This window comes from Eimeria necatrix, genomic scaffold (genome assembly GCF_000499385.1).
Source record: "Eimeria necatrix Houghton genomic scaffold, Enh_scaff3, whole genome shotgun sequence".
In the NCBI taxonomy this organism is placed as follows: Eukaryota; Apicomplexa; class Conoidasida; order Eucoccidiorida; family Eimeriidae; genus Eimeria; species Eimeria necatrix.
Window position 1 is genome coordinate 54,262 of NW_013655295.1, and position 12,515 is coordinate 66,776.

Sequence of the window (12,515 nt, forward strand, 5' to 3'; positions counted from 1 at the left end):
CCCGGCGAATAAGTTTATATCCGCCTCTTTGGCCAGCTTTTTCTAATTAATTGGAGTTTATTATTTGGCTTTTGGGTCTTCGTTCAGCTGCTGCCGCACAAAGTCCCAAAGAATCCGATTCACCTCCAGCGGCTGCTCCAGCATAACGCTGTGGCCGGCGCGGCCCACGACGGCCACCGTGAGTGCGCCCTCTTTGCCCCACAGCTCGGGGCTTGCATGCAAGCTGCTGCTGCTGCTGCTGCTGCTGCAGGCCGTGTTGCTGCTGCTGGCGCCGCCGGGCGTCTCAACAGCGCAGGCCGTGTACGGAAGCCGCAGGTAGCTGGGGCCAGGCAACGGAGTGCTGCTGACTGGTGCTGCACCCAAAGCCCTGGAAACAGCAGCAGCAGCAGGGTAAGCAGCACAGACGGAGTCCTCTTCGCCGTAGAGCAGCAGCACGGGGGGCCGGAAGGAGCTGTCGCGGTAAGCTGCTGCAGCTGCGCGCGCAACAAGCAAAGACAAGCAAACCTCTCTTTTGCTGCTCTTTAATCTGCATTTAACTCGCAACATTTCTTCTTTTCGAAACAAACAAACTTCACGAAGTTTGCTCCTCTCAGAGTCAAAAAAACTTGAAAGGAAACACGCAAAGCCACCCATTTAGGACCACAAAGAGGCAAGCAAAAGCGAGACAGGCACAATCACATGAAGGCGAAAACAGAATAGAAAACAAAATAAAGACAAGTTCATCTGAAAAGAGAAACAAACAACCAAATATTAAAAAAAAGAAAATCTCAATGATACAGACACACACAAACAGCAGCATTTGCAAACCCGCATGTCTGATTATCTGCGCCGTGAGAAGAAACTGACTTCCCATTAATTTCACCATTTATTTTATATTTCAATCCACTGAAAAGCCATTATTAACTCTTATTGTCCACTCTTTTATCCGCTGAGTCGTTTAAACTGCCACTCTTTTGCCCTCTGGCTTATCCTTGCAGCTTTATCCTGCTGCTCCTCTTATCACTTGTGTTTCCACTTGTGTTGCTGTTCCTTCTTACGTTTCTACTGGCCTAAAATAAATAGTAATGCCATTTTTAGAATATATATAACAATATGTTTCCTATGCTCCTCTTTGCCCATACATATATAGTTCCCGATACAATATATGCACACACAACTATATATACACAAATATATATATATATATATATATATATATATATATATATACACATATATACTATATAATATATATCTGCATATATAGACAAATAGATATGTAAGAAGGAAAAACATGAAAATATATTTGTCCATTGTGGCTGATGAATTACCCTTGAGGAACTCCTTGCGGCGCTCCCCTCTTTTGAACCAGTTGAGAATTGGCAGAATGGAGTTGAGAGGGTTTTCTGCATTGATGAGTTTTTCGTGTTGAATTAATTGGGGGTTTTCTTTTCGAGTTTCTCTGCCGTAGAGGAGCCGCTGCGCGGGCAGGCTCAGCAGCCAGCGCAGCAGCAGCAGCAGCAGCCGCGGCAGCTGCAGCAGCAGCCAACTAAACCCCAAGTCCACCTTCACTCCTTCCCGCGCGTCTCCTCCAATCAAGCAAATGCCCTTCACTTCTCCGCCCCGGCCCTCGGCCACCAGCTGTCTGTACAGCTCAAGCACCAGCTCACACCCCGAAGAATGCCCAACCAGCACAGCCCCCCCGGGGGCCCCCTGGGGCCCCGGGGGCCCCTGGGGCCCCTGGGGCCCCTGGGGCCCCGGGGGCCCCTGGGGCCCCTGGGGCCCCGGGGGCCCCTGGGGCTTTTCTTCGTTGCTGCGGGTGCCCGCGAGGGAGTCAAAGGCGGCTTTGATAATGGCCTGGGTGTCCTCGAGCGGGCACACTGCAGGGGGGGCCCCCAGGGGCCCCCAGGCCCGGGGGGCCCCGGGGGCCCCCGGGGCCCCGGGGGCCCCCGGGACCCCCTTGGGAAATGTGCTCAGTCCGTGGCCTGGCAGGTCAGGGGCGATGCAGCGCACGCCGCGCTGCGCCAGGTAATGCAGCTGGTGCTGAAACTGGCCGGCGCGGCCGCAGAGGCCATGGACGAAAAAGGCCGAAATGGCCTTCTTTGAAGGGGAAATGGAGGGGCCTTTGGAGGCTGGAGGGGCCTCTGGAGGGGGGCCCTCTATGGGGGCCCCGTCAAGGGGAGTGGCAGATTCCGGTGTGTCGCCCAGCAGCCGCAGGGGCCCCTGGGAGTCAAGGGTGACCACGCGGAACTTCCAGGGGCCCACAGACGCAAACTGAAGACCTAAATGCTTACTTTCGGCTGCGAGAGGGGCACAGCCGCCACACAGTGAGAGGAGGCGGTCTTCCCCCATGGCATCCGCTGGCCGCTGCAGCAACCGCGGGAGGAAAAAGAGGGAATACGAGCTAACCGGAAACAAAAGAGGCCCTCTGCTCCTATTGTTAGCTCGTAAATTTGTACATTAACTTGGCTTCCAATGATCAACTGCTGTATCCCAATTAACTGCCTCGAAAGACGACCAGTAGCCCAGTCAAAATGCTCGCTCAGAAGCTGCACGAGCTGTGTGCTTCGGCAAGAAACTGCGGACAAATTAGGGCAATATTTGCCTCCCACGTAACAGGATAATATAATTGAATTCGATTGTTCCTCCAATAAAAATGCTAATAATCCTGAAGACGAGGCACAGATTGTGCCAGCAAGGCACGACGTACAGGGTTGTTTCAACTGGTCTGTCTCGGCACCGCTGCGACTGGTCTTCCGAAACAAAGCAACAAAAACAACTAGATCAGATTTAAATCTGCATATATTTCATATTAAAGTCCTGTGTTTACTGTTCTATCTATCCTGACACACTTGTGCTGCTATGACTGCACTTGCCTGCTAGAAGTTCACTTCGTGTTTACGATTTCGTTGGCGGCTGACACGACATTCTCAACACTCTGATCCATTCAACTTTTGGCACTTGCTTCATGATTTCAGGGTTTGCAGCTTAGGTTACTGTTCTGTTGCTGCACTGAGCCACTCTCCACGCACACAGAGCTGATTATGCCAGCGTATTCTCTAGGTCTTGAGCCCAGTGTCCACCGGCCTTGTCGCGTGTTAGCTTCCTGAAAAGGAGCCTCAGTATTAGGCGAAACTACCGTAATATGATATCCATTGTGCATTTCTTACAAGATGATGCCTGTGTTATTATTTCCAGGTGTTACTGCATTCCTGCACACATCATGCTGAGGCTCTTGTGTGCTTTTCCCTCGTTTTACGTGCGGCGAAGAGGACCAAAGCAAAATCGTATAGCCGTAGTTATTCTCGAAAATGGAATCAGCTCATGTGTATGTAGTTTTCAGTGGGCCTTATGCTCTTCGTAAGGGCTTTACAGAGCCCTAGGCCCCACTAGAATCAGCAAACGTGGGACTTGCAAAGGTAAAAAGGGGATCAGGTCGAGGAAGCGGCTGGCCCCAACCGCTCTCGTTCTATTTCAAGTGAACAAACAAATAGTTAGAACCTTTTAATCGCCTTCTGGGTGCTTAGCCACCGTATGGCCTGCAGAAGGCTTAGTGGGGCATCATTGAAATACGTTGGCAGAGATTATCGCTGCAGCTGCTGCTTTGCTTCTGCACATGAAATTGTAGCAGCACCAAACGCAGTCTGTTGCAAAGAAAACTAATTTTAATCTTCTGGCTATATTAATGTCTCAAACCTCGTCCAAAGGCCCATGCAGCAGCAACAACTGGGAAGACACCAACACTCAAAGCAACTGCTCCACATGAATGGAAACTACTTCTAGGTTTACAGAAGCACAGACATTCACCTAGGCGACTCTTGCGCCAATTGCCATTTGAGTTTGCATCGTTTTGATCTTTCTCACAAATATTTGAAACAAAAAGGGCCCCTTTTGCTGAGGCCTATAAACTTCCCATATCTGATGGGAATCCCACCACAAGCTGCTGCTGGCGCTGCTGCAGCTGCGTTTTCTTGTCTCTACTGTTGCTGCGAAAGCTTTGCAGAGAAGTTCTTGAGTGCCGTGATGCTGCCGAAGCTGCAGCAACTGCTACGGATGTCTCAGAATCGTGTAAGAATCGCGTAGTAAAAAGTCTCAGTCGGTGCGGGGTGCAGCAGCAAGAATTCTTGCTGCCGCCATCAAAGCTGCTGCTGGTGCCGGTGCAGCTGTAGGCTTCTTAAGGCGATGCCTTCCCGAACACTTGCCTGCATCCATGCAAGCAGCAACAACCTTCAATCTTTAGGAATAATTCAATAAGGCTACCGCTATCATTGCAGCTACAGTAACCCAAGACGTGATGAGGCACTAACTGGGGAGTACCTGTCGACTGCAGCAGCAAAAGAAGCGAGGTTCGAGAACGGCAAAAGCAACATTTCGGGGACCGCAGCTGTTGCATGCAGCTGCAGCATACACAGCAGCAGCAGCAAGTCACGACGCGACATGGAGCGACAGCAGCAGCACCAAAAGCAGGCGTCAGTGAAGCACCGGCAGGAATGAAAAACAAGAAATGCAAAGAAAGCTGCAACAGAAAAGCAAAGACGCCCAAAGCAGACCGGAAAGCACAAGGAGAGACGCAGAAACAGAAAAGGCAGCAGCAGCAGAAAGGAAGCAGCAGGAAACTTACAAACTGCAACTGCTGCAGGTCAGTCAAGCAGTACAACAAAAGCGTCTCTGTTTCTGACTTTTTTGCCCTAGAGGCCATTCGAATGGGGCCCCTGGCAGCCACGGGGGGCCTCAGCCATCCACAGACGCGGTGCTGCAAGTATACTTCAGTGCACTGCAGCAGCACTGCCAAGTCCTGAAGGCACACAAAGCTGCAGCAGCAGCAAACAGGAGCAGCGAAAACAATCAACAGCAGCCAAACATTGCAGCCCTGGTAAACACGTGCAGAAAATTCACATGCCAATCCAGCTCCCCCCAAAAGAAAGGCCCATGTTGTGGCTGCAACTGTTACTGCTGCTGTTACTGGGGTCGCTGCTGTGCCGCCTGCTGCTTCTGGTTGCCGCTGCTGCTGACCACTGCTCTCTGAACTTGTATATCCCCACGTAGACGTCCTGAGCGCCCACGGGGTCTTGCTGCAGAAATTCTCTTTCTTTAAAAAGTTTCAGCCGCTTCGCCTTGCTGCTGCAGGCCAGTTTGCGCCACACTCTGCAGCTCACAGGCCGGTGCAGAGCCCTGATAGTGACCTGAGCAGCAGCACGCAGAACACTGAACAGACAGATGCTGGGGGCAGCACCAGCTTCCTTGTGAACGCCAAACAGAAAGCAAGAAATTGAACAGCACTGAATGCCGCAGAAGAACTGAATAGTCCAAAGCCCGCAAGCTCGCTTTCCTTTTTAAAAGGTTCTTTGAGGAAATCTAGATTCTGCTGCTTCTGGTGCTGCCATGCGCTCACCTTGACTCGAGCCAGCAAGCTTGCGGCCTCGTCTTCTGCTGGAGGTATGATGAGGGCCGAGACGGCACACGAAAGGTACGGAGAGACGCGCGGCTCTGCAGCATCAAGGCTGGCCCTAGCAGCAGCTCTGGCTGCGCTGCTGTGCGCTGCTGCTGCTGCTGCCAGCTTGCAGCAGCAAGACGGATCCGATATTGGAATCTTAGGAATGGCAGACACAAACAAATCTTGCCACTCTGCGTGCTGTCTATCCGCCTCCCCGGCCCCAAAGCTTCCTCTATGAGGACGAATCAGCCCTGCGCAGCAGCATCCAGCCCCAAACACGAGACTGTTCATGTTGCTGCAGCTTCTGCTGGTTCTGCTGCTCTTACTGATACATGCACAAAAGCCTTTCTACCGCCCCAGTCAAACTATCTATTTGAAATTCCTTAAAAAGGAGTGGCATTCCAAAGCAAACAATTCAAAATGAACACTAGGAATGTGTGTACCATTTTAAAAGTATTGTGTTAATAAAGGCTGCGCTCATCCCAAGCCAACTGCAACACAACAGCCCACAAAACAGTGTGCAGCAGCAGCAGCAGCAGCCGCAGCAGCAGCAGCAGCCGCAGCAGCAGCAGCAGTGACTAACCCATGGCGGCGCAATACGAGGCGTGGAAAGTTTTGTATTGGGTTTCGTCTTTGGGAGTCCAGCGACCCCGAGACCCCCTCTGCTGCTTGGATAGAAGAAACACGAGGCCGTGCTGCACTGCGAGGCGGATAGCGAACGCTTCAGCCCGCAGCTCACTCTGCACTTCCTCTGCCAACGCAGCATCAGCTGCTGCACCTCCAGCAGCTGCTGCTGCTCCTGCGGAGGCGCGCTGGGGGATGACAAACAAACGCAGCGCCTGTAACAGCACCAGCAGCAGAAAGTAAAGTCTGCTCCACTAAATGCAGTTTCTGCTTCTGCCAATAATTGCTGGAAAGATGGATGGGGGGCGCAAGAAGGCTAAACAGGAAAGAAGATACATCAAACTGCAGGTCAACAGGAACGCACAGACATGAAGATGACGACGCACCGCAAAACACCAGAACAAATGATGATACTGGACAGAAACAGAGAGAATGGAAGCAGCATAAGAAGCTAAAGCGCACAGCCACAACAGAAGAAATTACAGTGAGAAGACTGTGACAATCGAAGCCGGAACAAGACATACACAGACACGCCAAAACGAAACAGCAGCAACCCACGTGTAGTATTTCCCCAGTCATCTCCACATCTTCAACAGCAATTGCCTCGTGAAGGGCAAAGCGAAGAAAGCGACAGTCCGGCAGCCAAAACCGCTGCCCCAAGTCCAGAGAAAAACGGCCCCAGCCGCTCACAACCAACAGTGCATGCGTCACCTGCAGCAGTCGCCGGGCAAAAGCAGTGTCAGTAGCAGCAGCAGAAAAGCATGCAGCAGCTGCTGCAGCATGTAAACGGGAAAAGAGAGCAATGACAATCAGCAAGGCAAGATAGAGCCTATTTGGGATAGGCCAAAAGCTGTGCAGCAGGAGAAACTCAGGCACCGCCAAACCCAGCAACAGCGCGAAACAGCAGCAAAAGCGGCAACGCAAGAGGAAGCAGCAGCAGCAACAGCGCCGATGACCGCAGTAGCAGAAGTACTGCTGCAGCACTGTTGGTTTTGGCAAAGACGCTGCAGCACATGCAAAGCCAGCAGCAGCTAACGCAATGTACTGCAAGCGAGAGAATTACCATATAGACTTGGTTGCGCCAGTCCTCTGTGCCAAGGTCGCTCCTGTTTCTCCACGGCCGGATGCTTCGAGACATTTCTTTGAGGATTGCTGCCACTAACGAAGTGCTGCTGCTGCTGCTGCTGCTGCTGTTGCTGTTACTGTTGCTGCTCTTGCCGCTGCCAGCAAGAGCCTCAATCCCAGCGCGGTGCAGCAGCGAACCCCAAACCAGCTGCTCAAAAAGACGGCCGAAATCTACGCAACAAACTTCCGGCAGAAGCTGACAGCCGCAAGACATGCAGGCAGCTGCAACGAGAAAAAACAATGCAGAACGGCAGCAACCTCTTATGGGAAGTTGATGCTGCTGCAGTGCAGTATGCTGCACGGAAGATAGTTCCAGCGGTAACTATAGAAAATGAATAACATAACAAGGGGAAACGGACAGAAAATCAAAAATAATATGGAGAAAGACATGCCGAAAACCAGAAAGGCATGGAAGCAACCAAAACACGAGGCAATCAGAAACGAAAAGGTGCATTAGGAAAGGAAAAGGAAAACTGAACCGCCGAATAAAAAACAACAGGCACGGGCTGCAATAGCGTGACAGCAAGTAGGCAAATATAACAAGAAATCATGAACTGCTACAAAAAAAGCAAAAAGGAATAGATGAAAACGCGGAAGCCAGATGGATAGAGATGAGCAGAAACGCCCCCGGTGAGGCAAAGCAAGGAGCCACAAAGTACAACAAAGACGACGGAAAAATTGAAAATACCAAAACTGAAACAGCAAGAAAAGTGCAGGCCGCAGGCGCACGCCTCGCCGGTCACCAGACCCACGCACTGAAGGGTCCCTGAATGCCTTGCGTGTCGTTGCAGTTCGGGCAAGCCGTCAAGTCATACAGCAGCAGCCGCCCCCCTTGGTAGTCAAAACCCAAAGACTCCAAACCCCCGCAACGCACAGCTTCCCGCACTTCCTCCAGCCACTGCACGTATTCCACGCGCTGCAGCAGCGGAGAAGACCCAGAAAGACTGCTGTGCCGGTGGACCATTCTGCACAAAGACAAAAGGCCCGGGGCATACACAAGAAATGCCACAATTAATCGCCAGGAGAAGCTTATTTGATATTTTAGCAGCGGCATGTGCTGGATTTAATCAGAAGTTCCGCGCAAGGGAGGACGATCGGCAAACACGCAATACAAGCAAAGCTGCAGGCAGATGGTGACAGACAAAAAAGAAAGAGAATAAGGGAGAACAGAAGTACAAGTACACGTGCAATGACACGGGAAGAGCAAGGAAAAATCAGATTCGGGCGAACATTCCGCGTCAAAAGCAACAGCTGCTGATGCACGTACAGCTGCGCCCAAGAGGCCTCCAGCAACGCGAAGACTTTGCTGTCGTGCAGCAAGCCATCGGCTGTTATTCGGCTCCTCCTTCGACTCCAAACGTTTAGAATTGCTGCTGCTGCATGCAGCGTCGGCTGCTGCAGCATGCCGGAAGGCCCCATGTACCCTAGAAGGTTCGCCAGCAAGTAAGCAACTTCAGGCCCGTATTCCTGTGCCGACAGCAGCAACAACAGCAGCAACAGAAGGAACAGTGGCATCACTAGGATTAGACAGCAGTGGAGCTCGCAGGTGGCAATCCGCAGGAAAGTCACAAACAGCAACTCCTACAGCAGTAGCAGCAAGAAGCAGCACGGGCAGGAGCAGCAGCGACAGCAGCACCAACAGCCGCTGCAGCGAAGTCCCACTAGAAAGTGTTGTCTGTCATCATCGTTGGGGCTTTCTCCGAGCTGCAAAATGAAGTCCCTTAAGAATTTAATTGCATGCAAGGAGGCAACTTTAGCCATGGACTGCAGCAGCTCGCGCGCCACCTCTCCTGGCAGGTCCGACAGCAGCACGTACACTCCGTCACTGACTGCAGCAGCTTCTGTTTCAAGTGCTGCTGTTGCTGCTGTTTCTGACGGTGTTGTTGTTACTTCTGTTGAGGGTGAAGAGCGCTGTTTGGGCGTGGCCGGCCCGCCCCGCAGTTTGCGAGTTTGCTGCTGCTGCTGCTGTTTGGCCCGCTGCTGCTGCTGCTGCTGCTGCTGCTGTATGCGCTGGCTCTTCGCCTGAACTCGCTCCCCATTCTTCGCCTTCCACTTCCTCCAAGCAAGTTCTCCTGCAAAAAACCGACGCAGCTCCTGAAGCTCCTTGAAGACAGCCACCAGGCCCCCCTCTTCAGCTAGTTGGGCAAAGTCCACCCGCCTGCGCCTCCAGGCGGGGTGGCTGCCTGCTGCTTCTGAAGCAACAGCAACGGGTTCTCCGTGGCACACGGGACACATCCAGTGCTCATAGCCTTCACTTTCTCCTTTTTCTGCTGCTGCTGCTGCTGTCCGTGCTGCTGCTGCTCTGCGAGGCTGCCGCTTTGCCGTGGCTTCGCTGTGCGGCCTCAGCCCTTCCCTCGGCCGAGGCGCCGGTGGCAGTTGCTGCAGCTCTGCTGCAGCGGCAGCAGAAAGGCAGCTGCTGTTGTAAAACGATGCAGCAGCAGCACTGCGGCTGCCCTCAGGCAAAAAACGCCGCAGGGGCTTGTAGCTGTACAGACACGCCGCGTGCATTACACGGGGGCAAAAGTCGCAGCAGAGCAGCTCTCCAGGACTCCCGCAAATGGAACATAAGCAAAAGTTACTTGCAGCCTGAAGGCAAACGCAAATCAAAAACCTGCCCCACAAGCTGCTGCCAACACAGCTGCTGCTGCCTCAATTGCTGCAGCCAGTTGTGCCTCTGCCGATGCTGCTGCTTCAATGCTGCTGCTGCTGCGATATCGTAGATGTATTACCTCACCTGCAGCAGCATCTGCTGCAGCAAGCTAGGGCGACTTACTCCTGGCTTTACTGGTCGCCGCCGTGCCTTCGCGGCGGGGCGGCTCGGGACTGCAAGTACTGCATTTTGGTGCTGCGGCTGCTGCTGCTGCTGTTGCTGCTGCTGCTGCTGCGTCTTGCGGCTCTCTCCTTGCTTAGGCTGGGGCAGTTCAGCAAGGCCTGCTGCTGTCGCTTCCGCAGTTGTTGCTGCTGGCATTTTTGCTTCCTCGGTGGCTTCTAATTTAGGGGGCAAAGCACAGGCAGTTTCCTGTTCCTCATCGTTGGAGATGCTGCTGCTGCTGCTGCCGCTGCACTTAGAGGTGCGCTTGCTGCTGCTGCTGCTGAAGAGGGATGTTTGGCTTTCGCCGTCTTCCGTCTTCGTGCTGCTTGTGTCTGCTCCGCTTGGGTCGCCTCTAGTGCTGGTCACAGCAATGCCGCTGCTGCCGCTGCTGCTGCTGCTGCTGCTGCTGTTCTTGCCACTCGTCTGGCCATGATTGTCTTCTTTGCTGCTCCTGCTTAGTTCAGATGTGCTTGTAGTGCTGCCTTCAGCAGCTGCTGCGTCAGCAAGTGCTGCCGAAATGGCAACAGCTGCAGCAGTTTTCGTTGATGCTTCTGCAGCAGCAGGCGAAATAGCAGCTGCTTGTGGCGCTGTTGATGCAGCGACGGAAGCAGCTGCAGCTGCTGCTGCTGCTTCCGCTGCAACAGCAGCAGCAGCAGCTGATGCGCCCGCTGCGCTCTGCTGCGTCGGTGAAGCGCCGCCATCGCTGCTGCCACGCCGTGGGGAGAAATCGTTTTGCTGCTCCTCGCGCTTGACGGTCTGCTGCTCTTGCTGCTGCTGCTGCTGCTCTGACTGGCCGTGCTGCTGCTCCTGCTTCTGCCGCTTCTGCTTCTTCTCCCCAGCATCCCCATGCTGCTGCTGCTCGATCCGCTGCTGCTGCTTCTTGTGTAAGGGCCCCTCCTGGTGCTCCTGTTGCGGTCGCCCACGCTTGCTGCGCGCAGCTTCGTCGTGCTTTTGCTGCTGCTGCTGCTGCTGCTGCTGACTTCCGCTCCGTTCTTTTCGCTGCTTCCGATGCTGGTGTTGCTGCTGCTCAGGCTTCAGCTCCCTATGCTGCTGCTCGTCCAGCTGCTGCCTCTCCTTTTTCTGCTTTTGCTGTTGGCGTGGCTGCTGCTGCTGCGGCTCAGACTTCAGTCTGTTGTGCTCCTCTAGTTGTTGCCTCTCCTTTTTCTGTTGCTGCTGCTGCTGTTGCTGCTGCTGCTGCTCCTGCCCAGACGCTTTGCTTGGCTGTAGACTCTTCTGTTGCTGCTCCTGCACATGCTGCCGGCTCTTATGAGATTTTGTTGCTTTGCCCTTTTCCGTTGTTGGCGGGGAGTTCTCGGTTGTATGTTTGGAGCTGCTGCTGCTGCTGCTGTTGCCTTTGCTGCTGCTGCTACTGCTGCTTCTGTTGCTGCTGCTCTTGTTGCTGTTGCTCTTGCTGCTGCTGCTGCTGCTGCTTCTGTTGTTGCTGCTGCTCTTGCTGCTGCTGCTCTTGCTGCTGCTGCTGCTGCTGCTGCTCTTGCTGCTGCTGCTCTTGCTGCTGCTGCTCTTGGTGCTGCTGCTCTTGCTGCTGCTGCTCTTGCTGCTGCTGTTCTTGGTGCTGCTGCTGCTGCTGCTTCTGTTGTCGCTGCTGCTTTTGCTGCTGCTGCCCTTGCTGCTGCTGGTCTTGTTTGCACTGCTAGCTCCGCTGGTGCTGCTGCATGCAGCGCTGCGTCTGCTGCTGCGGCAGCCAGAGAAGGCCTGCAGCAGCTCTGCAGACGTTGCTAGATTCCGCAGCTCCCTTGAGCAAACTGCCAGAAGCAAACCCTCTCCCTCTTCATCTCCTGCTGCAGCAGCAGCTGCTGCTTCTGTTGAGGATGCCGAAGCCGCTGCAGGGTCACTTGTAGCTGCTGCAGCAGCTGCTGCAGCAGCCTTCCCCACTTTTTCAGATGCTGACTTCGCAGGAGCTGGGTCAACTAGCTTTTTCTTTCTGCCGCAGTTGCTGCTGCCTTTGCTGGCCGGGGTAGTTGAGACAGCAGCTGCTGCAGCAGGTGACGCTGCTGCTGCTGCTGCGCGTGGGCGCTTGCTGCGGCCCGCTGTAAATGCTAGGCACAGCTCGTTAAGAGAATTGCCGTGTCCTGTTATAAGGTTCAAGAGTTCGCGGTCAGAGCCGCCCCCCTTTTTGCTTTGCTTCAGCTTCCCATGCTGCTGCTGCTGCTGCTGCTGCTGCTCCCGCGGGCGCTCTTGCTGTTCTTCGCTCTGCTGCTGCTCCTGGGTCTGCTGCTCTCCTTGCTGCTGCTGCTTGTGCCGGTGAACTTCCTGCTTTTCGCAGTGATCCTCGACGGTGGAGCTGCCACTCTGCTGCTGCGCTTCGGGGGGAGCTCCACAATTGGGTTTTGCTGCTGCGGCAGTTTCAGCCCGAGCTGCTGCTTGTGCTCCCCCAGGGCTTGTTGCTGCGTCTGAAGGCGCTGCTGCTGGCTCTGTCACCCCTGCTGCAGCAGCAGCAGAAGAATGCGAGTTGCCTTCTCCATCGGCCATTTGCGGGACTGCTGCGGTGGGCTGAAGAGGGCACCCGGAGCTGCTGCTGCT

At 54.0% G+C, this 12,515-nt stretch overlaps 2 protein-coding genes across 2 annotated transcripts; both read right to left on the reverse strand.

Annotated features, from left to right (window-relative positions):
• Positions 1 to 60: 60 nt before the first annotated feature.
• Positions 61 to 2,331, reverse strand: ENH_00050710 (hypothetical protein, conserved; the record flags this gene model as incomplete). Its single annotated transcript, XM_013585231.1, has 2 exons — positions 61 to 473; positions 1,311 to 2,331. The coding sequence occupies 2 exons, from the start codon at positions 2,329 to 2,331 to the stop codon at positions 61 to 63; spliced, it is 1,434 nt and encodes a 477-aa protein (XP_013440685.1).
• Positions 2,332 to 4,153: 1,822 nt separating this feature from the next.
• Positions 4,154 to 12,464, reverse strand: ENH_00050720 (hypothetical protein, conserved; the record flags this gene model as incomplete). The annotated part of the gene is made up of 12 exons (XM_013585232.1): positions 4,154 to 4,181; positions 4,297 to 4,376; positions 4,601 to 4,790; positions 4,993 to 5,162; positions 5,372 to 5,664; positions 5,997 to 6,252; positions 6,596 to 6,748; positions 7,101 to 7,384; positions 7,919 to 8,127; positions 8,430 to 8,629; positions 8,825 to 9,748; positions 9,936 to 12,464. 12 exons carry the CDS (start codon positions 12,462 to 12,464, stop codon positions 4,154 to 4,156), a joined length of 5,316 nt encoding a protein of 1,771 aa, XP_013440686.1.
• Between the last annotated feature and the right edge of the window lie 51 nt (positions 12,465 to 12,515).